The 26,743-nt window shown below is 47.4% G+C and overlaps 1 protein-coding gene across 4 annotated transcripts in view; it reads left to right on the top strand.

Annotated features, from left to right (window-relative positions):
• SERTAD2 (SERTA domain containing 2) overlaps positions 1-18,529 on the top strand; it is an 87,241-nt gene extending 68,712 nt beyond the window's left edge. For all 4 annotated transcript variants that reach the window (XM_050316692.1, XM_050316690.1, XM_050316691.1 and 1 more), the window contains one exon: positions 12,960-18,529. In XM_050316692.1, the coding sequence (XP_050172649.1) occupies positions 12,964-13,908 (945 nt within the window). In that variant the 5' untranslated portion in view covers positions 12,960-12,963 and the 3' untranslated portion in view covers positions 13,909-18,529. The remainder of the gene's footprint in view (positions 1-12,959) is intronic.
• The last annotated feature ends 8,214 nt before the right edge of the window (positions 18,530-26,743 follow it).

Raw genomic sequence — 26,743 nt, 5'->3', positions numbered from 1 at the left:
TTCAGGTTTGTTCAGCATTACCAAGGCAAACACTCTAACAAAAAAATAAGATAACAATGCTTGAACTGTTCAACACAAGTGGGGAAAGGAAGCCCTGTAAATGCTGTGCTAACGTTGCTGTTGGATGTGCTGAAATCAAGCCTAAACTGAAGCCCAAAGCAAATGTGTGGCTGGGAGGCAGCAGAGGTTTAGTGGGAGCAACAGGCCTGGATGTGTCACAGCAGGGTCCCTGCCCTCTGTCTCAAGGCTGTAGGGGTGTTAAACGGGGTGTCACTGTGCAGAATAGAAACTGCACTGCCACCTTTTCTTCACCGATGGCTCCTGATGAACATGACAGACGCTGGGTGTTCATTGCAAAGTGGCCAGGAGGAGCTGTGAAGATGTGCTGGCTGGGAGATTCCTCCAGCACAGAGGGGATTTTCGGGGTGGGGAAGAGCTGATTTGAGGGGCATTTCCAAAGGGAGAGCTGGGGCAGTCTCCAGGGGCATTGGGTATATCTTCAGATAGGGCTTGTGACTAGGAGCAGGAAGGCTTGAAAGGGCAAAAAAAGAAACTGTGAAGTCACCAGAGAGCAAGTTGTTGGTTTTCACGTGTCCCTTTGAGGCTGGAGGCTCATCTAGCTCAGGTGAGACAGCAGCCACCACCACATCAGAGTGACTGTGGATTCAGGCTGCTGCAGCGATAGTAAAACCATGGTCAGAGTCCTGCTCTAGGCAAGTTCAGACCAGTGTCCTTCCAAAGGAGGGGCCTGGTTCAGTGCTCTCCTCTGCTTGGTGCATAAAATCATAGGTGTTGCCATATAATGTCTGAAGTTCACAGCCTGTGTGACATGATCAGTATTTTGAAGAAGCAGTGGTCTTAGAGAGAAATTTCTCCTTAATATGACTCTGGAATTGAGTTGTAAGTGGCATTGAATGACATGAGTCTCAGTCTGTGTAATTATTAGGAGCCAAAGACTGTTTACTTTGCATTCATACCAGTAAGATGTACTGGATTTCATCTGGCAGCTTGTTTCCAGCGAATTTAGAGTAAAAATTGTTTTCCTAATATAGTCGAATACAAAGAGAAAAGTGCAAATGTGGGTTGTTTTCTTTTAAATTTTTTTTTAAATCCAGCAGTATATGGAAGTAGCAGAAAAAAGAAGTTCCCTTTTCAAAGGAACCCTGAATTGGTGGAAAGATCTGAACTCACCCTAAAACATACTCAGAGGATCTGCAACAATTAAAACTGTTTTCTTGATCCCAGATTTTCCATTCCCCTCCAGAAACCCTTGTACTGTTTGATCCAGACTCACCTTTAATGGAAATGTAGCAGTTATTATGGCTGTTCTCTTACAGTTTCTTACAGTAGCCTGTAACATTAGTCTTAAAAAAACTCTTTCTGTCGTGCCAGGCAGGCAATAAGGTCGAGTGAACTGCACTGTAGAAAGAACCACCCGTGATTGGAGGTAAACTATGCGGATATATGTTGGGGTGGAGGTTGAAAGGAGCGTGGAGGGCATATTTGAAGCAGACTGTGCAACTGCTATAGCAGGTCTGACTAGTTTGAGATGCCTAAAGGCAGCTTTGTCTTAACTTCAGGTAGCTGCAAAATGAAGTTTTAAATCCTAATTCAGTAATACATCATCATCTTCCGGTGCCTCCACAAACTTTACTTTTCATGTGTTTTTACAGGCACTTTTTTTCTCCCTTGGAAAAAGGGTGTAGTAGGTACATGCACACGTGCATGCATATCATCTGCATATTTTTAAAATACACATTTCATCAAGATAGGAGACTGGCATTTCAGTGCAAACCACAGTGGTGGGGTTTTTTTGTTTGTTTATTTGTTTTGTTGTTAAAAAAAAAAACACAGCAGTAACATCTTGCTTTCCCGCTGTCCGTGTGTGAGAAACCCCTCTATTTCAGCATTTTTGGCATGGTGTGACTTGTTGCTGGTCAGTTCTTGTGCCTGGCCCTGTGTTGAAGAAGGGCCCTGGGCTTTTGTAGTCTGTGTGAGGGGTTTCCACCGAGGTGCTTTCGTGCTGGCTGTCCCAGGGGTACAATAACCTGCTTAGGTTACCCTCCTGTGACCTGGCTCACTGTCTCCCCCTTACCCTCCTGTCCCATCTGTTCGGCAAAACCGGCTCTTCTAAACAACCCTTTCCTCCCCTAACTAAAGTGTTCCACAAATAACTCGTGAATGAATAGGGGAGAGGAGAATGTTTTCTGTGTGTGTAACACACTGTGTCAAGCTTCCTGTCGCTGCTCTGCTTCCCCTCGCAGGCAGGGGAACGGGAACATGTGTGATACATATGTGCTTGGGCAAGGCCTTTTCTTTTAATTGTGGGGAAAATCAGTGTAACACTATCTTGGGTGAGGTGAATGGGGTTGTGCCTGAGTGAATATGAAGTCTAGGACATACCTGAGCTGTTCTCCTTCTGTGTTTTCCACTCTCAATTTCCAAAGACTCATTTTGTGGTTAAAAGTCTGTTTGTTCCGTGATAATTGACCCGTACTGAGCATGCTTCGAAATACAGATTTAATACACATGTTGTCAAAATATGCTGTTTTAAAGGGTGTCACCATCTAGGCTTAAATGGCTTAGTTGAAAACGTTTAAATTGCTATATGTAGAAGTTACACGGATCCCATGGTGGCTGTTTTTAAAGAGCATCACTTTTGTGTAGTAGTTGTTATTGTGAAATCAAGCAGGTGCCATGAAAAGTGCAATGTCTTTCCTCTCGAACTCATAGCTCTTACAGGTGGAAAATAGTTCAAGGCTGGCCAAAGTTCCCTTTAATCAGTTTTCAGAAGGCTCCTTCAGAGGACATGAGAACATATGCTGGTATTTCAACAAGCCAAGAGTTCTAGTACACTGGCCTTTCAGTCCAGTGTTATCATCAGTGTTAACATCATTTAACACCATCTTAGCAGACTTTCATGTCAAACTTTAACTACCTTTTTTTTTGTTTGTTTGTTTTGTTTTCACTGATGGTGGAGGAATGTCCAACAACTTTTTCACCTCTTTAAGAGAAACTTGTGGGGTGAGTGGGTGCTTTTTCACATAATGTATTTGTTTACAGGGTTGTGTTCAATTCATTTAAGCAAAAATGTTGAAAACAACTCATATGCTGTTAAAGCTACTATAAAAAATTCCAGGGAAACACCTTTCTTTTCTCTTCTTCTAACTCTCAGTAGTGAGAAACTGGTTAGCAAATAAAATCTGCAGCTAAAATGACTTGTCATTGCGGGGACCTATGGTGCATTTTGCAGTATATATTTCTTCAGAGTTTTTTTTTTGTTGTTGTTTCCTTCCCTCCTGTCATTCGCTGCTTTTCAGTTTGACTGTGATAATTTATTCAACACTGTTTTCAGAGCAATAACCTACTTTTTGGCAAATCATTCAGTTCTTTCCACAGTAGTGTGGGTATTGTTTTTCCCCCATGTGTTTATTAAGGGTCTGTGACAAGGGGGAAAAACAAGGATTCCTTTGGGGAAAAAGATGCTGCGATAGGATTCAAACAAAGTAATTATACATAGGTGAGAAAAAAACTCTCTCTCCCTTTATTATACACAAAGGGGTCTCGTCTCTCTTGGATGCACTCACAGTCCTCATTAACCTTTGTGGGAATTACACACATCCAGTGAGGATGGGTCTGCAATTGCTAAAAATATCAGCTGGCCCGTGACGTGCACGTGCCAATGGAGATGTCTTGTACAATGCAACACAAGGTTGCCGTAATCCATTGTTCCGTGCGACAGTGCAGGGGAGGAGGGAGGTACAGCCGGGCTGGCTATTTCATCATTCTCCCTCAGAGTCTGACCAGTAGCATCTTGTCATTACAGGCGTGTAATTTTAGCAGTGAAAAGGGAGTGTGTGTGTGTGTGTGTGTGTGTGTGTGTGTTCCTAGCCTGTGTCACTTTCTGGTGGCTGTTCTAGCTCCTTCTGAATTGCTTTTGAATTTAATTTACAAGTGTGGTGTCTCGTTTTTAGCCAGCACTTTCGCTGTGCCAGTGCCTGCTGGCTCTGCAGTGGGGAGGAGTGGAAGGCAGTCAGCCCTGGGCTCAGTTGGGCCCTGGAGCAGTACACAACCATCTTAATTGCTGCTGCTCCACCTCTGGAAGAGACAATGGGTCTGGGAGAACCAGACTGCACGGAGCTGTATGCTCTGGCTCTGGCATGGCTCCTCGTCCACTGATGGGGGGAGTTCATCGTGCTATGGTCTTGCTTGTGAGACCAGCATCTCCTCCTTCCACACAAGGAGGCCCAGAGTGCCACACTTGGGGAAAGAAACAGTGATGTGATGTGGAGCCAGGAGGAGCTGCTTGGCCGATTCCAGGGAGGCTCGTGTGTAGAAGCCCTTGCATATTTTTTGTGTGACAACAAGCAGAGTTTGCTGAATAATCAGCTAATCACGTAGTAAAGTGAGAGGATCTGGCCTAGTGCTGTGCCTGGTTTGCTTGACTGCAGCTCTGATTTCCTGCTGCTGATGCCCAGGTGTGTGAAGTGGCTCCCAGTCCTTGAGCTTTTGATACTGGCAGGGAGCCACTGAGCCCGTATGTACACACCACGATGGAACTTCATTCACACTTGGCAGGCCTGGCTGCTGCCCCATGGAGACCCAAATTTCAGAATAACCTTGACTGGACTCCTTTTGGTGGTTCTTGGAAGCCCAGAGTCTCAGCTAAGCTGAACCCTGGGGAGGAGGCTCCTGTGTGGTGGCACGGGCACTGTGACGGAATGTGCAGCCATTCTGGGGAAGGGTATAAAGAAGATTTGGCACAGAGGTGACCCGAGGTGAGGGCAACTTTGCCATCTTGTTGAAAATCTCTCTCCCCTCAGTAGCTACCCTTAGCAAAGCAGCTCCTGATACTGGGAAGGGGGAACTCCCCCGCTCTGATCTGCCTCAAAGCAGGTGCTGCCAGGGTTGGTGGTCGGCAGGGCCGTGTCTGCACCAGGCCTGTGAAGGGCTGAGGCAGCGTAAGGAATCATAGAGGGCTTGTTTCATAAAGCTTCCATTTAAGGACAACACCAAAAGAGGGCAGGCTGGGGGGGCTTGTTTGCATCTTCTGGGTGCTGTTTGTAAGGATGCTCATGGGAAGTCCTGTCTGAAGCAGAACATGTGAGAATTGACATTTTGGCTCTGAGATCTTTGAGGCAGAAATTAGTTCTGCTGGGCAATCCAAACCTGTTCTTTTTTTTATTTCCAGTAAAGACAACACTCTTCCTGTACATGAATAAAGCCTATTTTGAATAAATGGTTTTTAGCCCTGGTGTGTTACCCATCTATATCCCCCCTCTTGCTTCATACTGAAAAGGACTTGCCAGAGTTGCTGAGGGTTTTGCTGTTGCCTTCAGCCTCAAGTGGTTTGCAATGTGCCTTGCTAACTTTCCATGCACAGAACCTGTGCAGTCTTGTTCACCTTCTAGTTGTGCCAGGGTAGTCTTTAATGCTTTAACGAGCTAACAAGTGCTCCTCTGATTTAAACTTGCATTAAGTTCTGCTACCCTGATAGAATTCCTAATATTATAAACACCCTTAATAACACAGTTGTAATCTAGAAAACCTGCTGTCCTTTTTCCAAACAATTACTTAATGAGGCAGTAATTTATTCTAAGCTATATTTATTGGAGCCCATTCCAGCTTTATCAGACGTACTCTGTTTGGATGTGTGCAGTTAGTCAAAAACATTAAAACTTATCCACTTCTTCCAGGGGAACATGTTACATTTAGCAAACTGACAGCATTAGAAACTGTTTCCAATTTAATAGAAGCATATGTTTCCTGCAAGACTTTAACACACTACGGAGTCGGAGATCGCCTCAGACTGTGGCTTTGCTTTTTTCTTTTTTTTTTTTTTTTTAAGCATGGTGAAAAGGAGCTGGAAACTGAAGGCAGGAGTGGAGTTTGTGTTTTTTTTTGGTTGTTTTGCAGAGCCTTCTAGCAGGGCTTCAGCAGCTGGAAGTTTAAGAAACTATCAAGAAAGTGGTGTGGGCGGCGCACGCAGAGCTCTCGCTCCAAATGCAGTTTCTGATCATGAACAAACAGCGAGAGCTTGCTTTGCCCTCTGGGCCTCAAATAGTACAGTATGCAACAAGGGAGAGCAGGCAAGGCACGAGGATGGAAACAGTAGGATCAGATTACAGTTTCAAAATATCACTGGAACACGTTGGCTGGCGTTACACTATTGACTGGCTTTATAATTGCATTGCTTATTTGCTAGGGAAGGCTTCACCTTACTTTCTGATTAACATGGACACTCCTTCGGGGACCTGGGGACTCCGGGCTCCGAGTATCAAAGTCAAACCCCACGAGACCTGCACGACTTCAGGTGCTTCTCAAATGAGAGTTTGGCAAACAGGAGACAGCAGAGGAAGCTCAGAGGTTTCCCTGCACAGTCCTTAACTAATTCCTACTTAGATTAGCATCTGAGAGTCACCCACAGTGGTTTTCCTTCTGATTTTAACTTGAGACTAGAGAAGACCCCTGTCACTCAGCTTGCTCTCCCCACAGTCTTCACTCATAGGTGTCTAATGCAGGGGTTAAGGCTGTGTAGGGAGAGGGAAGTTGCCTTTCTTGCTAAATGCAGGAGTAGGGGTGCTAAGGAGCTTTGCTTGCCTCTCTGTTTCTTCTGGAAGAGCTGAGGTTTACCCACCACCACAGGAGCTGGGAAGAGTTGGGTCTCTGTGAAATATGCATGAGAAAAGTATCTGCCACTCAGTCACTGCTGGCACTGACACCCTTGCAGCAAAGGCTTGCAAACATAAAAACAATTCCCTGTACTCTGGAAGCACGGAGCTACCCAGGAGGCCAATTTTTTTATATACTCCAAAGGAGTTTTGTAAGTGCTTATTAAACCTCACTCAGTTTAAAAAAAAAAAAAAAAAAGGCAGTGGGGGGGGGCAGCCAAAATTAATGTAAGATATATCAGGGAAAAACAAACCTTGTAAATGGGGAATGCCTGAGCACTGGGTCTGGTGAGGACAGAAACCCCAGCACAGCTCCTCTTTGGGGGTTGGGGGTTTGTTTTTTAACTCACATGTGACGTGAAACCCAATTCCTACCAGGCAGCAATTAGTTGTCAGGAGCCCTCTCTAGCCAGGCAACATGGATGCAGTACACTCCAACGAGTGGAGTCTGCACCAGATCCCGAGCAACAGCCTTGTTGCAGAGGAAAAAGGAACCCCCCCCTCCCTGCCCCAGCCCTGGCCAGTGTGTGTACACAGAGCGAGCCAGCTGCAGCACCGGGAGCGTGGCCGTGCGGCACTGCGTGGTACACGCTGTCCCAGCTCCCGGGAATGCTGCCGTGCCAGGATTTAGAGACTCCGGTGTCAACAGATGAAATCCCCGAGGAGGGGCGATTTTCATCGTGCTGTGGCTGTCGCCTCTGAAAGTCCATGCTGCTTATTCGCTCCAAGTCCTGGAGTTAAACCTTGTCATCTGGGCTGTTCAGCTCTCCTCCTTCTCAGTGAGGCTGGGAGGCGGTGCCAGGTTTATGTTGGCCTTTGCCTCTGCAGTTTCTTTTCCTTTCTAACTTTGAATGGGAGGAGGATGCCAGTGCTCTCAGAAGGCAGGCTGGCTCCCACCTGCTGGGGCAGGTTTGCTCTGCCTTGCCAGGATCCTGCAGGACAAGGAGCATCATTCTGTGGTGAGCGAGCCCATGGTCCTGCGCCAGGGGTCTTCCAGATCTCTCTCTCTCTCTTTCTCTCTCTCTCTCTCTGCTGTGACCTTGGGAATGGGAAGAGAGAGGTTTACCAGTTTGCCTCCCTAGCTCTAGGGGACACATACTTTGTGAGTTAGAAGTTCAGGTGGTCCCTCAGGCTGGATCTGGCAGCACTGAAATACCTCGCAGCAGCTCAACCTGACTCTGTTAGCTCGGAGTATCTGGCCCTTGTCTTGCCAAGTTGAACCCAGTTGGCATAAAGGGCCATTTTATTTTGGTCCTGCAGCTATCTGTGCCAAATCCTGATTCTGCTGAAGTCAGTAACAAAACACTCATTGACTACTGTTGGGCCAGGATACAACCAATGGAACCCTCAGGGATGAAGAGTGAGGTGTGGAGGAGAGGAAAGTTGTATTTCATGTGCCAGAAGTGACTCAGGAAGCACTTGCCTAATTCACTGGATAGGTTCTCTGGTGAGGTTCACTTACACTTGAGGTGTGTGAAACTTTGTTTGGGAATCAAATGTGCAAATCCAGTACTCTCATAGCATTTTGGGGGGATTTTATAGGGAGCTTTTGTGTTGAGGGTCCTTGTTGGGGGTTTCATGCACAAGTGTTTTATTTTAATTTCCCCAAGTAGCCTTTTTCTTTCTCTCTCCTTTCCCCCTCCCCACTCAGTGGTTTTAATTACCCAAGATTTCAGAAAGTAACTGGTCCTGCATCAAACTGCACTTCTCACACAAACCCCTGTGGTTCACACCTGTCTTTCAGCATTCGGCTGTGTGGGGAGGAATGATGGCCCGTGGACTCTGGGGTTTGGTGCTTTTAGCTTTTTGAGCAGCATGGTGTTGGTTATGAAGGTGAACCTCAGTCTTTTCAGCTGTTCATCTTCTACACTGACCAAAAGGGTGGCGTAAATCTGTGAGTGGAAATAATGACTTCTTAAAAACCCTTTTCTGCTGTTCTTCTTGGGGTTCAGTTCCCCTTTCTTTTTCTCTTTCCTGTTTGCCTTGATGAGCAGGGGGGGCCTTGTGGATTGTAGAATTGATTTCCAAGAAGAGCCCTCAGTCTTGAGAGACATCTAAAACTTAAATGTGTTTGAGAATTAACATTAAAGTTTGAGAATTAACATTAAAGTTTATTGTGGGTGAGCCAGATCGCTTTTTCTCTCGATTTTAACGTATTTGGTGCTTTTTGTCTGTGCCAAACTCAGGATTATAGAGGACTTCAGAAGTAGTCCAGCAGTGACAAGGTGTAACGTCCAAAGCACAATCAGTAAATACAGTACTCTCACAGTGTGCACATACCTCTGTCCTCCTGAGAGCCAAGGATTCCTCACTAAGTGGGCTCAGAGACACAGGCATTGCACAAGCTTTCCTGTGTGTAATCGATGATGGTCGACTCCAGAAAACCATCCGCTCCAGGCTGATTATCTCTTCTGCTGAGCCCCAACTACATTTTTTCCCAGCTCTGTCTGAAGAGCAGAGCGGAGCCAATAAAAGGAAGCTAAATGACATGCAAATGAAAAAAAAAAAAAAAAAGAAAATATTACTTTTGTTTTTCAATTAGAAAAAGACAACTCCCAAACAATGCTAGGGTTTCTCTGGCGCTGAGGCGCGTGCAATCACCCTAAATGGGCAAAAAAAGCAAGTTGAATCTTTTCTCAGCAACAGTGGTTTAGCTTTTGGTTCTGGGTCTTCCAGAGAGGGAGCCAACTGGTAGATAATATTGGGGAAGATCTCCAAGTAACTCCCCCTCGCCTCCAATCCCCAGATAAGTGCAGCTTTTCCGTTGTCTTTCTTCAGCTTTCTGGTTCCACATACGTGAGTAACATTGAAAACTTAAGTTGCAACCCAAAACCCTGCAACACCCTTTAATAAAGCAACATCGACAACAACAAAGCAATGTCCTGTCTCAACTCCTAACACTTGACCTCAAAATGATGTTTAGTGGGATGGATGAAAACGCAGCAGGAATACATCTGTCTGAGATTGGTGCTCGGCCAAAATAGAGGCATGAAAGACCCTCCATGAACGTGCCCCTCAGTCTCTGCCTGTCCAGTCTTGCATTTGGGTGGGTTGCTGTTGTCTGGCTGCCCCTGTTAGGGGCTGTATGACTTGGTAGGACGACTCTGTCTTTTGACACTTGGGGTGGTGCAGGTTTAGCTCATTTTGCACTGATCTTTGGTTAAGCTGATCTGCAAGCCTGGCATTTTTGTTTTCCCAGCAGGAGTTTTGAGATGAACAGAACTGACTCAGATTAAATGCTGGTATTGTACAGCTTCTTTTTTAAAAAACACCAGTATTTGGTATCCTAAAAGACATACAAAACTGATCTCTTTAATATAGGAGCGATACTGTTGGTCGAAGGAGGGAAGAGATGACAAGCAGGCAACATTGTCTTAAGCCCCCGTGGTTAGAAACTGTGTAATTCCTTCATGGAGAACCAGAGGAAGACCTGCAGGCCCACAAGCATGTCTGGTTCCACCAACTCTTATCAGTTGGTCTAAAGAGATGCTGCCTCCTTGCTTCACTTAGCGTGAATAAAGCGACTTAGGGAAACCGGAGGAAAAGATTTTTTACAATTCCCATTTGCATGCCAGAGGAGAAGGGAATAAAATAAAACTGTAAAGCTGAGAGTCTAGTGGTGCTCGTTTGAGCCCCCTCCTTGGTGCAGTAAACCCACCATGCTCTCAGGCTGGCATCCTGCTTTGGTGCTTTAGTGGTTAAACCCTCTCTCAGAGAGTGTTAGTGGGGGGGGAAAGGAAACTGAAAGTTGTGCCGAAAAGCTGGTAGGTGAAACTGGGAGTTGCCTGATCTATTTTATCTTTTAAAAGGGCAAGCTCTGAATCAAGCTACGTGAAGATTGAGTGAGATGTGAAAGCTTGACAGTCATACATACAGGAAACCTTGAATCATTTCTGAGCTTCCTGGAAAATGACGTAGCGAGGTTATCGTAGTGTTTACTTAATGATGATCCCATAGCTCTTACTGATCAGCTTAAAAAACGTGCTAACTACCAGCACCTCACTCTTGGGTGGAAATGGGCTTGACTGGGTTCGTTTGAAATGATTCTGATGTCACCTGGCAATAATTAATAACTGAGCACAGGGAAGGAGCCTGGGCTGTTTTCTTTATCCTGGGGGAAAGGGTTTGCTTTGTACAGTGGATGTTTGTATACATTCCTGGCAGAGGCTGACAAACTTCAAAACTCTTCTAGTCCCCAAGCCATTTAAAAACGTCTTCTTTAAATAGAGCATTGTGGAACGAGCCACTGGTATGTCTTTAGGACAGAGTCTGTCTTTTTTCAGGGGGAGGAGATAGCAGGAAGGGATGGAAAACTGCTACCCCTCCTCCTGACGCCTTGCTGCCTTAAAAACGTGCTGGAATTGGGCAGGGGTTTTGATTCTTGCTAGCTTGATCCTCCCTTTCTTGCTCTATCTGTCCGAAGTGGAAGGAAATGTGTCCACCATGAATGAACATTTGAACAGCAAAGCCCCCCCCTCACACTCCAAACTCATGTGCACAGCTCCAGAGTAGTCTGTGGAAGTGACACTAGGGAGCAGAGAAAAACCAGACTTCGGCAGTAGTGCTAAATTTCGGAGGTTTTGTTCACCCAAGATTCCAGGCGCGGGAATCGCTGGTAGCTGGCCAAGGAGCTTGGATGGCAGCCTACCTGTTCCTCAGCTCTGCTCAGCTTGCTCCCTCCCCCTGCCTTTCTTTTTTTAATTGCATAATATGCTAGAAAATTATCTGGATTTGGGACTTACTTTTAACCAGAAGAGGCTCACTTCACCCGATCTGATTTTGGATTTACCACCCAGCAAATGCTTTCTGAAGCCCTTTTTTTCTGACATTGAAAACCTGACTTCTTTTAGCCCCTCTCCTGCTTTCCAAAGGGCTCTTAAATGTTTGTCATTCATTCTTGGGGGTGTTTGTAAGTCCTTACCTACTGCAGAACTGGTGTACGACCATCAAACTGGTGGTAGACCTGTCTGGTGCAGTCATTTCGCAAGCACCAATCCCACTGGGAGAACTGGGAATTGTACTCAAATAAGGAAGGTGGATTTTGACTCCTAGGATGGTAACTACATCATATGAGAGGAGTCAGCTTTGGGGTAAAAGTCTGTATTGCTGTTGCAGCTTCTTTCTGGGTAGCTGTGGCTGAAAAGCCTCTTCCATGTTGGTTTTTTTTTGTTTATTTGTTTGTTTTTGTTGTGTTTTGTTTTTGTTTGTTTGTTTGTTTGTTTAAAATAAGGCCATTTTATTAGAGTTTTGTTAAACAGAGAGCTAAAATGTTAAACACTTTAAAATGAACAGGGAGCTGCATGTGATCCTATTAAAAGAGTGAGTGGCTTAGGGCTCCACCACCTCACCACTCAACCTGGGAAAATGAGAGAGCAGAACGTCAGGTCGTGCTACTGTCACAGCACAGCAATTCCTTCATTCCTCTGCGTTTGGGGGGATCTTCATGTCACAAAAATAATGGTGACAAAATGAGGTTGGGGCTGTGCTGGGTAGAGGAGCATTTCCAGGCGCTGTGAAACATCTTGGAAGAGATGGCACTGGGGATTGAACTGCCCTACTTTAATCTTAGCTCAGAAATTATTTATAATGCGGGGCAAGTTTGGTAAAATCCCCTTTGTTTCCTTCAAAATCTGCCGTCTGACCAGCAGCAGAGTGTAGTGCAGAGATTAGACTAAAAGACTTGACAGATCTTCTTCTTTATCTATAACTTAACTAATTCTGAGTGTAATAACTGCATTTCCTGCTCTGGTTGTTCAGTCCTTAGGCGATCAGTTAAATAAACCCATATGTGTGTATCCTGGTGTACCGAAGGGCTGGATCTCCCATCTTCTCTGGGAAGGTTTCTCTTAATATACAATTGCTTGAGCTTTGCCTCCCTTCCCCTGTAAGCGAGCTTTTGAATAAAAAAAGGAAATTCATTGTAAGAACCTTGGTGCTTTAAGTTTGTATTCCCAGGCATAGCATTGCATCAGTCAGGAAACATAAAGAAACTTCCAGTGCAGTATCTGTAGCTCGTGCACCTCTGTGCAGATATTTGGGGACCATAATGTATGCAAGAGGGAAATCTGCTGCCAGGCATGCAAGATCTTTGAGTATTAGAGATGCTGTTTGAATCCCTGCTTGGAATTTACCAGCGTAGCCCTGCTGAAATAGGATGGACCAGGGCACTGCGTTTAAGGCGGCTTCTGCTTCCTCATCACGCTGCTGCGGGCCAAGCCCGAGCTGTTTGTGTGGTCAGTTTGGCACTTGGCTTTGCTGTCTTCATGGGTCTCCTCTCTTTCCTTTCAGATATATGTTGGGGAAAGGAGGAAAGCGGAAGTTTGACGAGCATGAAGATGGGTTGGAAGGCAAAGTGGTGTCTCCCACCGACGGTCCCTCTAAGGTGTCTTACACCTTACAGCGTCAGACTATCTTCAACATTTCCCTTATGAAACTTTATAACCACAGGCCATTAACCGAGCCAAGCTTGCAAAAGACAGTTTTAATTAACAACATGTTGAGGCGAATCCAGGAAGAGCTCAAACAAGAAGGCAGCTTGAGGCCCATGTTTGTGACCGCTTCCCAGCCTGCCGACCCTCTCAGCGACAACTTCCGCGAGGCCCAGCCGGCGTTCAGCCACCTCGCCTCCCAGCCCCTGCTCCCCACTGACTTCGTAAGCGCTATGCCCCTGGAGTCCTGCCTCACCCCAGCCTCTTTGCTCGAGGACGACACTTTTTGCACTTCCCCGACTGTCCAGCACGATGGTCCAACAAAACCACCACCTCCCGCTCTCCAACCAGTAAAGGACAGCTTCTCCTCAGCCTTGGATGAAATCGAGGAGCTTTGTCCAGCACCTACCTCCGCAGGGGCAGTAGCAGCCGAAACAGCAGCCGATGACTCTAAAGCCCATCCCAGCGAGTCCAACATCCACAAGCCCGAGGGCCTCCCGGAGAGCAGAACGGCTGAATCCAAACTCATGGACTCTCTACCTGGCAACTTTGAGATCACAGCTTCCACAGGTTTCCTCACAGACTTGACCCTGGATGACATTCTGTTCGCTGACATTGATACGTCCATGTATGATTTTGACCCCTGCACGTCTGCCACGGGGGCCGCCTCGAAAATGGCTCCTGTCTCAGCAGATGAGCTCCTAAAAACTCTCGCTCCGTACAGCAGTCAGCCAGTAACTCCAAATCAGCCTTTCAAAATGGATCTCACAGAACTGGATCACATCATGGAGGTGCTTGTTGGGTCTTAAAATATTAGAAATATAGCAACTTTTTTTTTTTTTTTTTTTAAATTTTAAGTACCAGTATATACACTTGGTAGTATTTCCATAGTCCCTCCCAGCCCCAGTTCACAGCACTGTGCATGCATCCTTGCTTGCCTTTTTTGAAAAGAAAAGGATCACACTAGTTTTTGCTTCGAGCAGAGTTGGAGTGCCTTCATCCATGTATGACCACTTCTAATGTATTTTTTTTAAAGTGGTTCCTCAAGGAAGACCGAATATCCTGGTATAGGAAAGAATATGTATTGTAGACAATGTTATGTTATTACAAAAAAAAGAAAAAAAAAAAAAAGGAAAAAAAAAAAGGTGAAAGCTAAGCACAAGGATTATGTTGGGGAAAGCTGTAAATTGCATGTGCATACTTGTCTATTTTTTCTATAAGTTTTATTGCAAGAGGTAAAAAATTTTATTATTTAGATAATCTCAATACCATTTTAGCCCTGTATAGGTTGACTTTAGCAATTCAGCCTTTTGGAGGCATTAACCTGCTCCTCTTTAAGTGTTGCATTTACATGGCTGTTTAGAAACTGCTGCCCAAATTTATTTTATATTTTTGTACAGATTCTGCAGTTTATGATATTGTTTTTTCTAAAAACAAATGCTGTTTATACACACAAAAAATAGCTATTTTGATAGGATTTGCTCACATAGTTCCTGCATAATTCAGATGTACAAGAACCACTTGTACTTTTATACAGAGTTGTAATGTTTTATATGTGTATGGTGCAAAGAGAAAATTGGATCAAATAAGCCTGCAGTCGGTTTCCCTGAATGCAAACAAACAAACAAACAAACAAAAAAAGTGCTTTAAGAAAGGGCTGGGAGCTGCTTCTGTCGGAGTTTCACAAGTGTTTGCTCCCTGCTGTACCCACTGCGCACTACTGTGATTCCTGAAACTTAGAGCCATGTCCTTTTCCAACACGTATGTGAAGCAGTTGGCAGGAAACAGTTGTGGAACTTCCCCCAAAGAGGTCCCCGAGCGCTCTGCTGTGGCCGCAGCTCCCGCCCCGGCACCACACCGGGCTGTCCCCAGGCCCGCCCACGTCCCCGTGCCAGGGCATCCATCCCGCCGGACACGGAGCCTCGGCATGGGCGGCACATCAGCACTTCCTCACCCGAAGCTCCTGGGAACGGTTTTGGCAGGGAGCAACGTGCCCATCGCCCACCGAGAGCCAACCTCTCCCGGAAATCCTCCTGACTGACTGATGGGCGCGGGCGGGAGAGTGGGGCTGGGAGCGCCCGCCCGCCCTTTCTTGGAGCATTTCTCCTCCCCTCTCCCACCTCACTGTGCTAAGTGCTGAAAAAAAAGGCAACTTCAGTATTACTGCAGTGAAGCTCATCTCGTACCTGCACTGGATGGACTTGCTTTAATATCCATTGCTGTTGAAACTGGAGCCAGTCGTGTGACATCACTTGGCATCTCGTATAGAGTTGGGTTCTTGTATCAACTGTGTTACCTGCTTTACACTTTATAGACCCGTTTTACAACGAATATACAGACACAGCTTTCTATGCATGGTCCCCCCCCTTCCCCCGTAACACCTGAGAAGTCTTCTCCTTACTGCACCAATAGCTTTTTTTTTTTTTTTTTTTGAAGTTCTTTGTGGTGTACATTTAATTTAAAAAGAAAAAAAATGTTTGCGATGTATCATGCCTATTGCTGAAGTTGCTATGGCATTTTAGTTTTCCAATGGTACTTTAGTTGTTGAGTGCCGGTTACAACCTGTATTGTTGACATGCCTACGGCTTCTTTAGGAATAACTTTTATATTTATTTAAGAAATTTTAAATTATGTTTTACGTCATTTGGCAATATTCAGTCAGTTCTGCTCCCTTCTTGTCATGGAAGAAATTGGGTCTTGCCTGCCTTTTGAGGAGGCGGCTTTTTTAATAAATTGGCACTTTAAAACAGGCCATATATATTTATTAGTGTATAGGTAGATGTAACGTAGATATGCACACAGACACAGGATAAAAGCAAATACGTTTTTGCAATGAAGGAACTCCTAATGGAAATGAAATGCATCGTGTACAGCTGCAAAACACGCTTCTGGCTCCCAGGGTGAGACGTGGGGCTGGGGGAGGAGGGAGGGGGAGGCACTGGATGAGGGGTTGGGTTTGCTTTCTTTTTTCCCAAGGTGAACTCAGTGGAGCACTGGGATGCCAATGGATTTGCAGTAATATTTCCTTACACAGCCTAAAAAGAAAGTAAGTGATTGCTTCGAACAGGAAACCATTGACCAAGTGTAGCTTTAGGGACCATGGGAAGGGAGGGGTGGGGAAGGAGGAGGGACAGTTTTGGCTCACACCGGGCCCTTGCTCAGCCACAGTCCTTGGCCCCTGTGGGAGAACCAACAGCCCTGCCTGATTCTGCCTCTCTGGTACCTGGGAACACCTTAGCCAGGGGTGTCATCTGCACAGACCTGTAACACCACCAGTTTCACATGGCAGGCATTTGCCTTGCCATGGTTGAAAACTGATTTGCAGTTTTGCTGGAGCTGCCATTTTTTTTTTTGGGGGGGTGGGGGTGGTGTTACACATTTACACAGTAACATATTTACACAAACACCACAAAGGCAAAAGCTCCCATCAATGCCGTTTTTGGAGACCTGTGTTAAGTGGGGTTTAGTTGAAGGCTTTGTATCCACAAAGCTCTAAATCCACTTCACCCCTTGGATGATGTCTGTGGCTCGTTGGTGCTGAAGCACATGTCCTGTGGCAGAACCCTTACAGAAATCCCATAGGACAGAAACATACTTGAGACTTACAGGACTCAGCAAAAGGTTGGGAAAGCTGGTGCAGGCCAGGGCTGGAAGGGCTTGGCTGTGGCTTTCTCCCTGCAGTCACTGACTGTCTCTAGCTTGGCCTTTGCCGTGGTCCTGTCAGCAGCCATGCATGGAATTTCTCTGAGACCTACACCAGGGATGGAGATAAGACATTAACGTGCAATGAAGTGACAAGATGGGAGCAGAATGAAAGAGCTTTGGATTTGAAGTGATTTTTTTTTTCATAAATTATTTATTCTTTTTTTTTTCTTCTGTAAATATATTTATTTTATTGTGAAGCTAACAACATCTGGATTGTAACATGTACAGAATGTATGGTAGGAATGTATCCTCTTGTAGGAATGTAAATCTGTATGAAAAAGGGTATGGGAGCCAGATTCAGAAAGAATGAACTGAGTTCCAGTCAGGATATGCATGGATCACAGGATTATTTTTTCCCTACACACTTTTTCTAATATGGGTCTGGTTTTTTGAAATATGCAAAAAAGGTATGGAGGAGGGACAGTTTTAAGTTCAAAATTAGCCCTAATCAGGCTCCTACCCCCATCAGCTTCCTGAGAGGGGCCTCCCTTGGCACGCTACAGGAGCAAATGCAATCACCTCCATCATGCTGGCCAAGAAAAGGTTGAAAAAGGTGATTTTTTTTTTTTGTATTTTTTTAAATTTTAAACACCCTTGGAAGGCCCAGCGGAAATCCCTGGGGCTGGACAACTGGAGAAGGCAGCAGGACGGTACCTCCAGCCCCAGAAGTTGCGCCAGAGCTGACACCACCTCGTTGCCAGGAGGCAGGGCCAGGCAGAGGGTTTGCCTGCCCAAATCCAACCCACTCACGGTGCTCTGTGCATCCAACCTGCCAGTCCTTGGGCACCACAGGTCCCTCTGGAGTCCAGCAGGATCCCACAGCCCTGCAGGCAAAGGAAGGGGAACATCCCTCTTGAAGGAGCAGCTTTAAGTGGCATCGATCTGGCACCTTCCTTGCAGTCAACTGGAACAGCATGACAGGAGAGCCACTCTCTGGAGCAATCACTGTCAGCAGAAATTCAGACCTTCTGAAAGGTAATTTGGTTTTTTCCTCAATGCTGCGTGGTTATTTAAAACTGGTATTTTGAATCCAAAGTTTACACTTCATTACCATTAAATTGAGTAAATCGCAATGGGTCCTCTCTGACAAACGGTTTAATTCACTCTGGCATGTTGTGAACTTTTTGTTCTTGTTACAGGGTTTCTTTTGGTTTGGTTTTGTTCTTTCCCCTCCCCAACCCCCATCAGATTTCAGTATCCTGCTTCTGTGCAAGTTGCTTTTGATATTCTATAAATTAATGAGACTGAACATTTTAAAATAAATTAGTTCTTCTTAAGCACTTTTTCTTTTTTCTGAAAATAAGCCTAATGCAAGTTCTGGAACCTCTTTAAAAACACAAATTGCAGATAAAATCCCAACCTCAACTCCTGTCTAGTTCTGAGCATATTCCATACTAGTGCCTGTAAAGGCCAAGATTCTGGAAAAGGTGTAAATAGTGTGACATGTTCAGTGCATGGTTGTTTGAACAGGGCTTGTTATTGTAAAAACAAAATTAAAAAAAAAAAGGAAAAAAAAAAAGAAAAAAAGGCTGTATTTCCCCTTCCCCTCCCACAGACCTTAGAGCTGTGCCTTTTCTATGCAATATTACAGACATCTGAAACCAGATTACTGTATTCACATGTAGGTATGGGCTGTAATCAAAAAAAACAATTGGACAAATGTACATGGAAATGAGCAGTCTTACTTTTGTAGTTTTATATTATACAATAAACAATTAAAATAAACTCTGGCTTTGTTCTTTCCCTCCACCAAAAAGAAGAGTCAGGGGAAGACAAGAGACCCCATGAGGGCTGGGGGGGGAAGGGGGAGCTGACAAGGGAGGGACAGCCCCTTCTCAGAGCGCTTTACCTGACAGAAGTGTCACCTTGTGCGAGGGCTGTCCCTGGCATGGAGCTTTTGTCCCCAGCACAGAGCGGTGCCCGTGGTGTCCTGCGGCCGTTCTCGGACTCGGTGTGCCCAGGGATGCTCAGCTCAGCTCAGCTGTGCGAGCTGCAGCCCTGAGCTCGCCCCCTGTGGTGTGAGCGGCTTCCCAGGGAGCCGCCGGGCTGACCCAGGGCGAAACCTGCCCAGTTTTAATAACGTATAATGCGCTGTCCTTTAGGGCGTTAAATCCCAGCAGGAAACATCTGATACCTTAATCCACCGCTTTGTTTATCAGTGCCCTATTCCGCGGCTCCCCCAGGTGCCTGGTGTTCACTCTCAGGGCCAGCCAGGAGGGCGATGCCGCCCCCGCCTTTGGCTCAAGCCTTTCGTGGCCGTGCAGCAGCGCCGGGAGCTGCGGAGCGCAGCCCATGAGTCACCCCAGCGCACGCCTCGCCCGGCCTCCCACCCCCACGGGAGCGTGACTGCTCCATTTTGGATGGGTTTGCAGCGAGAAAGAACCGAAATCCGGGCGGAAAAGCGGCGAGTTCTCCCGGTCCCGAGGGTGCCGCACAGAGAGCATCGCGGCTGCGGCGCCCCTGGCTCCTGTCACCGGGGACGAGCGGCTGCGAGGACACGGGGCCCGAGAAACGCGAAGGAAGGAGAAGTGCGAGAATCGAAGCCGGCCCCGGGGATTGAATTTCCGCCTGCTCAGCAAGCGCCTGGCTCAGAGTGGGGCTCGGATCAGCTCCGTTCCGGGCTACACCGGCCCTGGCCGGCACCGAGGGACTGACAGCTCCCATAGGGACACGCCCAGGTGCCAGCGCGTTGACCGGGGCAGGACCTGTGGAGATGCCGCTGTTGCACTCCCAAAGCTGCTCTGATTTTGTTGCCACCTACCTTGTAAGAGCTTATTTCCTCACCTGTGACTTGTCAGTGAGAGATGCCCACAAAACCAAGGCTCTGCACAGAGCAGCTTCCCACCCGCTCCAAGCCTCCAGCTTTCCACCTCAGCCAGGGCAAACCCGTTGCTCTCGGCTAAGACGGGGTGCCCAGGTGGGGAGCTGCATCTCCCTGTGGTGTCTGCCCCAGCCAGAGGGAGCTGCCAGGGACTTGTCTGCAACCAGCCCTTGCTCTGAGCCTGCCCGTGCAGGGGGCAGGAGGAAGCAGGCTGGAGTTTGGCACAGGCACACCCATAGCAGATGAGGTATCTCACACCACACCAGAGGGAAGCGCTTACCGTGTTTCTCGAGGTCACAGGAGCCTGGGGTACCCTCAGGACTGAAGGACAGTCTCTCCCTCCCTCAGGTACATCTGCCCCTGTGCCCCAGGAGGAGGTTTCCAGGCAGAGGAGGCACCACAGCATTGAGAGCAGCGATGGCCCAGCTCTGCATTCAGCTCTGATGCTGCTCAGTATCATAAGTCAGTGCAGCAACTCCACAGCTGACAAGAGTCACATTAAGCTCCTCTCTGGGCCTTAATAATAACTGGAAGATCAGGGAGTCTGGGCCAGGTGCCCACTTGCATTCACAGACCTTGTTCGAGCTTGTGCCATGGGGGCAGAAAGACACTTAAATGCAGCACTGAGGCAAGGAGGGGATGACCAAGGGCACCCTGTGCTCCTGGTGGCTTTGTCCAGGAGGGATAACGTTCCCTGCCTCTAAACTGCATGTCCATGTGGGACGTGTTCCTCCCAGCACTGGCAGTAGGAGTGAGTCCTGCTCCCAGCCCTGCCTGCACAGCACAGCCAGCTTCCCTGGACCACACGCACCTCGTACTCACCAGGGAAACCACATCAGGGAAAAGTCATTGGGGAATAAAACCCCCTCCAGCCACAGGCAGTGCTTCGTAGAGCTGCTCTGAAGCACAGCTAACCCATCAGCTGAGACAGTTCCCTTGGGATGCTGAATCCACGGCTGAGCTGTGCAAGGAGCTGCTGCTCCCTGGTCCTCCCTGCCCCTTTCCACTTCACCCCTCTCTTCGGGGCTCCTTCCCCTCTGCTCCCGCTCAGCCCATGGTCCCATTTGCCACCATCACTGGTGGATGCAGGCTCCTCTCTCTGCCTGCTCCCTGCATTCATCATCTGCCTCCTCTCCAGGCAGCTCCCTCCTTTCCACAACTCCCCTCCCCTCTTGAAGAAACTGCCTTAGCAACTGGCAGCAGGCCAGCGAGATCATGGGTTTTTCCTCCCACCCTTCCTTCTCCTACAAAGAACAAGGTGGCCAGGGAGGGGGAAGGAGCCATAAGAACTCATGTGCTGTGGCCACAGGGGCTCTGTGTGTGGCAGTGGGCTGGGCACACCTATTGACTTCCACGCCTCATCCCTCTGGGTCTCATGCTCCAGGTTCGCCAGGTGCTGCAGGGTGAGGGGCAGGAGGGGTTTCTTTCCAGTTCTCCTTCCCTCTCCCTTTTCCAACCAACATGTCCCCAAAAGCCAGCGGATTCCTCCCCAAATATCTACAGATCTAGAGCATCTGCCAGGGGAAGGCACAGAAGGAACAGCTTTCAAACAGCCCATTTTCTGCAAGGATTTCCTTCCATTCTTCTGGCCCTGCCTTCCCCACCTCCATGCAACTCTCCCCGGAGTATTTCCTCTCCTGTTTCCTCTCCTTTTCCCCCTATTCACTGGGCTTCCTCCCCCTCGCCCTGTTCCTCCCCTTGCTTTCTCTCCTTCACACAGTTTGGCCCACAGCCTTCAGTACTTGCTCCTTTCCTGGTGTGAGTGGGAATGACATGGATTTTGTGCTTGTGCCAAGCTCTGCATTTATTAGAGACAGGGAGGAAAAAGGAAAAAAAGAAAAGCCTGGAAGTTTGCTAGAAGACAATGCTCAGGTAAGCATTGTTTTCCTCTTGTTTTCCTTGCACACTGCCTTACAGTGTGCATGGGGAAGGGATTATTTGGGCTGCTCCAGAGGGAATTTACTGCCATGCTCACAACCCTTTGGCAGAGCTAATTTGGCAGCTCACTCCTGCCTGCCTGCTGGGGGGTCTGCTGGGGTGAGGCATGGAGGGACAAAACCCCCTCGCCCTTGCTCTGATGGCAGAAGAAGGCACCTACTACTGCCTTTTTCCTGCCTGCCAGGGCTTAATATCTTCGCAGCCCAAGTGGCACCTTACTTCAACCGAAGGTTTCCACCGAAATCCTTCAGCAGTGTCACACACTGAGGGGTCTGCATCTCTTCCCCTGCCTGCTCTATTTGGAGGGAAAGCTTGGTGAAGCAGATCTGCCTAATACAACCTTAAATTAAGGGGGGTGGTGGGGAGAAGTAGGAGACCGCGCTGAGAAAAATCCAGAGGGCCACTGGGAAAATCCAGTGGCTGTGGATGAGGGAGGCTTTGAATCCTGACTGGTTTAGTAGCAGATTTTTCAAGCAAGGCCTGCAGCTGGCTTGGGTCACGAACAGGGAGGTAACCATTTCCAGGCATTTTAAAGTCCAGCCCTCTGCTCCCACACCTCTTGCCTTCAGCCAACAGTGTAAAGAAGCTGCTTCTGCCACCCTGAATGGGACTGGCTGCCCCCAGCTAGAGCAGATGGACAAGTTAATGGTCTGATTCCAGGGCTGAAGAGCACCTATTTTCATTTTGGAGAACATCTGTTCTGTATGTAACTCCATTTTTAACACAGCAGAGCACCTGGTGCAGGCACACCAGAACATCTTACCTCCCTCAACAATCTCACCTCAACCTACAGCAACAGTGGCTGCAGGGATACAGCTTTGGGCTACACCAGGGTTTGAGGAAGGCCTGGTGAGCTGGGATGTCAGACTTTGGCTTTCCCTGGATGAAAACAAGAGCAGGATCTGGGCCCAGGTCATATCCCCCAGGAGGAAATACGTACGACTGGAAGCAGCAGCGATAACTCAAAAACCACCCAGGGGCTGGCCAGCGCAGCCCAGAGATAATCCAGCTCCAGCAGCGAGACTTGATCCCAGCCATGGGGCTTTCGTCCAAGCTTGGGGGTCAGGAGAGGAGCAGCTCAGCTCCAGGATGGGAAAAGCCTTTAGGGGTTACCTGTGGATGCGAGTGGTCTCCATACGCAGCAGCTGCTCTGTCTCCAGCCCTCGGATGCTGTGCCACAGGGAACACCACGGGCACGGAGCCGCGCTGGCTGCGCTCCAGCGGCATCGCCGTCACGTTCCTCGGACCAGTTCCTCCCGCTGACGAACCTCGTGAGCACAGTGACTCACAGCTGCCTCAGCCAGGGAGGGAGAACTGGATTGTGCTGCTCTGGGAGCCAGGCTGCTCCCACCTTGGAAAGAAAAAGGATTCAGGGAAGGAATGAGGCAGGGGAGCTGGGGAAGAGCTGAGCTTGCGGTTTGCTCTGCAGATGCAGGCGACAGCTCTGGCAGGAGCGATGTTGGCAGTGAGGCCACCCTCGTTTAGATGATACTCCCCCCCCACACATACACACTTGGCAACAGCCTCAAATAGAGCAGAAGTTCTAAGCAGAGTTCAAAACACCCCCTCCATCCCTCTAGGGCTACAGGTTACTCCACAAACTGCATGGCCTCGCCAGTCTCATGGCTTATTACCTACTACGAACTGAATTCTGGATGGTTTCTTTTGTCCAGTCCAACCCCAATCCAACGAAAAAAAATAACAAAATCATCTAATCACCTCTGCCACTCAAACTGGGCCATTGAAAAGCCTGGACTTAACGGGTCAGGGATCAGTAGGACACCCAGAATTGATTGCAGGAAGGAGCACCATGATGATTTGTACATCCCTGGTGTGTGGTGGGGGCTCTGGGGATGGCAGTAATGCAGAATGGCAGCTACAGCATAGCTCTAAGAACTGCAAGCTCCTCACAGACACTGCAGGAACAAAGTGAGGGCCAAAACGTGTCCAGTGAATCATCCACTATGAATTGGTTCAACCAGTTTGAAGTCCCACACACACGAAAGCAAAGACAACCCAGGACTGTGTCATCCCAGGCAAAGGAGTGGGGAAAAAGGGAGAGAAACGTGCTGGGCAGGAGGGACAACTCTTCAATTTGGCCCTGGTGATGAGCTCGGAAAGGTGGCAAGTCCCAGCTTGCTCCCTCCTGCCAGGAACTCTTATTCCTGCCTCCCCTCCCACGTCCCGTGCTCCTGCCACGACCTTCCTGCCAGCTCAGCCGATCCCTCCAGGCAGGTCCCTGCAGGGAGCAGAGGTGCATGGGGGGAAGAGAACGAGACTAGGGAAGGAGAAGGGCTCCAAGAGCACTGGACTTGCCAAACTGAAGTGTCCTCAGATGGGGTGGGAGCAAAACCAACCTTCCCAGAGTCCACAGGCTGCTCCTGGGGGATACCAAATCCACCTGGCTCCAACTAACTTCGTTTCATGCCTTGACCCAAGGCAGGTCAGTGCTCTCCCAAGGTGAGGGTAAAAAAAACCAATCTGATTTAAAAATAAAGAAGAGGCCTCTCCAGGAAATCTTAGCCTGGCTCAGTCAGAGCAGGCAGGGCCTCTCTGGCCTGCCCAGCACCCCTGCCCAGGCAAAACCGGCTTTGGCACCATGTCTGGGTGCCAAAACGCACCCAGCGGGCTGGGAAGGGCTCAGTGGGACAGTGGCACAAAGGGAAAACTGCAACCTCAGGAACATTCACACACAGAGCCTGTTTCCTCGTGCTGCTCTAAATGCTCCAATGCTTCAAGTGAGAGGCATCAAGATTTGAGCTTAAATTAAGATTTAAGATAAACAGCAGGAACAAACCCATTTGGCCCAACTCCTTTCTCTCCAGCAGAGTTGTAATCCAGGACCAACCAATTTCTGGTTATGGTGTCTGTTCTAAAGCAATTGATCTAAACTTTTTTCCACCAGTTTCAGTAAAACTTGGCCCTGTTGTTCCAGAATGCCCTGTGCCATCTGCAGATAACTCTCTACACAGGGAAAGGTACCCAGATGAAAAGAGTTAAAACAATCCAATGGCTTCATGTTATACATAATTTATCACCCAGAGTAACCATAAGAAGAGCACTTTTTAAATGTGGGTTTTGACTGTGGTTAACCCTGAAATTAGGGGCTTTCTTTTCTTGATTATTGCACTCATCTTTTTGAAGTACAGCTATCCCCAGAGCCGAGCTCAACTCTGCTGCTTTAAACCCATCTCCTAACGCGATGCCTGCTCCTCACACAGCCAAGTGTTGCCTTTAGCATGAAACAGGTCCTGCAACTGCACCTCAGCCAGCAAAGGTACTACCTGCCACGAAAAAGAAGAGTTAAAAAACATTAACTTCGTAAAACATTGCCTTCTTGGTAACCCAAGGGAGAAAAACCGGGCGCTTACTCATGGTTTACTGTCTCAGGCAACCCTGAGAAGCAGAATAATTTCCCAACATATAAACGGAGGGCTTAGGGGCAGCTGCACCACATAAACAGTCACGGCGGGGCTCTGAAGTTTCTATCAGTATATGGGATATAAAGCTGGGTGAATAACTGATTTTTCGGTTCGCTGGCAATCCTGAAAAAACTCTGCCTCTCAAAAAAAAATTCATTTGGGGTCGACTGAAACAAATGTTCCACTTTGACTCTTCAGCCCTTTAACAAAAGTTAGCGCCAAAGATCATTCTAAATGAAAAGTTGCTTCGAAGAGGAAAATCTCAAAGCCTTTTATTTGGAAAAGGCTGAAACAAAATAGGTTTGTTTCTTTTCTCTCCCGAGGGGAAAAAAAAAAAAAAAAAGAAAAAAAAAAGTGTGGCAAATCAAAACAACTCATAAAATGTTTTCGTTTTGCCAAAATTTGCCTTTTCTTATTCAAGATTTCACCCAGCTCCAGCACAACCAATTTACACATATAATAACGTAACTTAAACAGAGACAACAGTAATCCTGATGGAATATGTGTTCTCTCTTTTTTTAAAAAAACCCAAACCACTGTACAAATGTACCGAAAGTGAAACCCAGCAGAAAGTAAGCTCAAAACCACTAAGCTTTTCTTGGCTCGGCAAGAGAATCTTATTAAGTCTCTGAATCACAGAGCCCCAGATTTGGGATGTTGTGAAAATTAAATTAGTCTTACTTCTTATTAGCAGGGCAAGAAAGGAACCAGGAGATTAGGATGCAGCAACTGCCATTGTGAGCCAACTTTTCAGCGTGTTTCTGCCTTTCTCCTGTAAACCCACAATTAGTGGCGTTCGCGCTGCTCGGTGCTATTTTTAATCTCGGGATGCAGGTTCCTGACTTTCCACTCAGTCTAATGCAAATCCAGGATTTTTAATGCCATGCCAGGGTGAGATTCTCATTTCACTTCCTGATTTGTCTCATTGGAAGCCTCTGCTTACTTGTGCTCTGTTAGGTGCGTCTGCTCTACGGCTGCAAACGTAAGATCCAAGGCAGCCAGGAGTTAAACCCTTGGGATAGAGAGGGAGGAAAGGCACCCATCCATATGCACTTCCAGAGAGTACAAGTGGGATGGCCTCACCCCTCTCCTGTTTTGCCTTTTGCTGGGATTTTAATATTTGAGTTTGCTGGCTGCTGGATGGCTCTGATGCCGTGGGGAACAGAGCCTGCCCAGCTGGGACAAGAACAGTGCCCTGCACGTGGGACCAGAGAAAGAGGTGGGATTTATCCAGATTTATCCATGCTTCCATTCAGAATACAATGACTTCATGTGCCAGGGAAGAAGTTGGGAGTGAAGCACTGTGTTTTTCTAAGTGCTGTACTTTTAAATAAAGCTGGGCTGTGGCACAGCTCGCCTTCGCAATTCACAGCCTCCAGACATCCCACCACACTCCTCAGTGGAAACAGCAGAAAGCAAAGAGCAGATATTCCAAATGTCACACCCAAGCCTGGGTTTAAAACAGTAGAAAACAAAATAGATGTGGTTTTCATATGTCATAAACAGACAAGGACAGGCAGTGACAGTTTGCTGGAAATTGTTTTAACAGACCACAGCTGAAAGTGGATTTAAACCCAGAGAAATCCTTGGAAGGTAAAAAAAACAAACCACCACCACCCAAAGAAGAGCTTTGGACCATCTCAAATCACCACTACACTATGAAACCATAGCCTTCCCAAGGGCAAAGTCCAAAGCAACATTTAATGAGCCAATACTTCCATTTATCATGAGCTCATTTGAATACTACAGTCCCTACGT

The sequence above is a fragment of the Myiozetetes cayanensis genome, unplaced genomic scaffold (assembly GCF_022539395.1).
Source record: "Myiozetetes cayanensis isolate MyiCay16 unplaced genomic scaffold, myiCay2020 scf2-11, whole genome shotgun sequence".
In the NCBI taxonomy this organism is placed as follows: Eukaryota; Metazoa; Chordata; class Aves; order Passeriformes; family Tyrannidae; genus Myiozetetes; species Myiozetetes cayanensis.
This window is presented reverse-complemented; position numbering and strand designations above follow the sequence as displayed.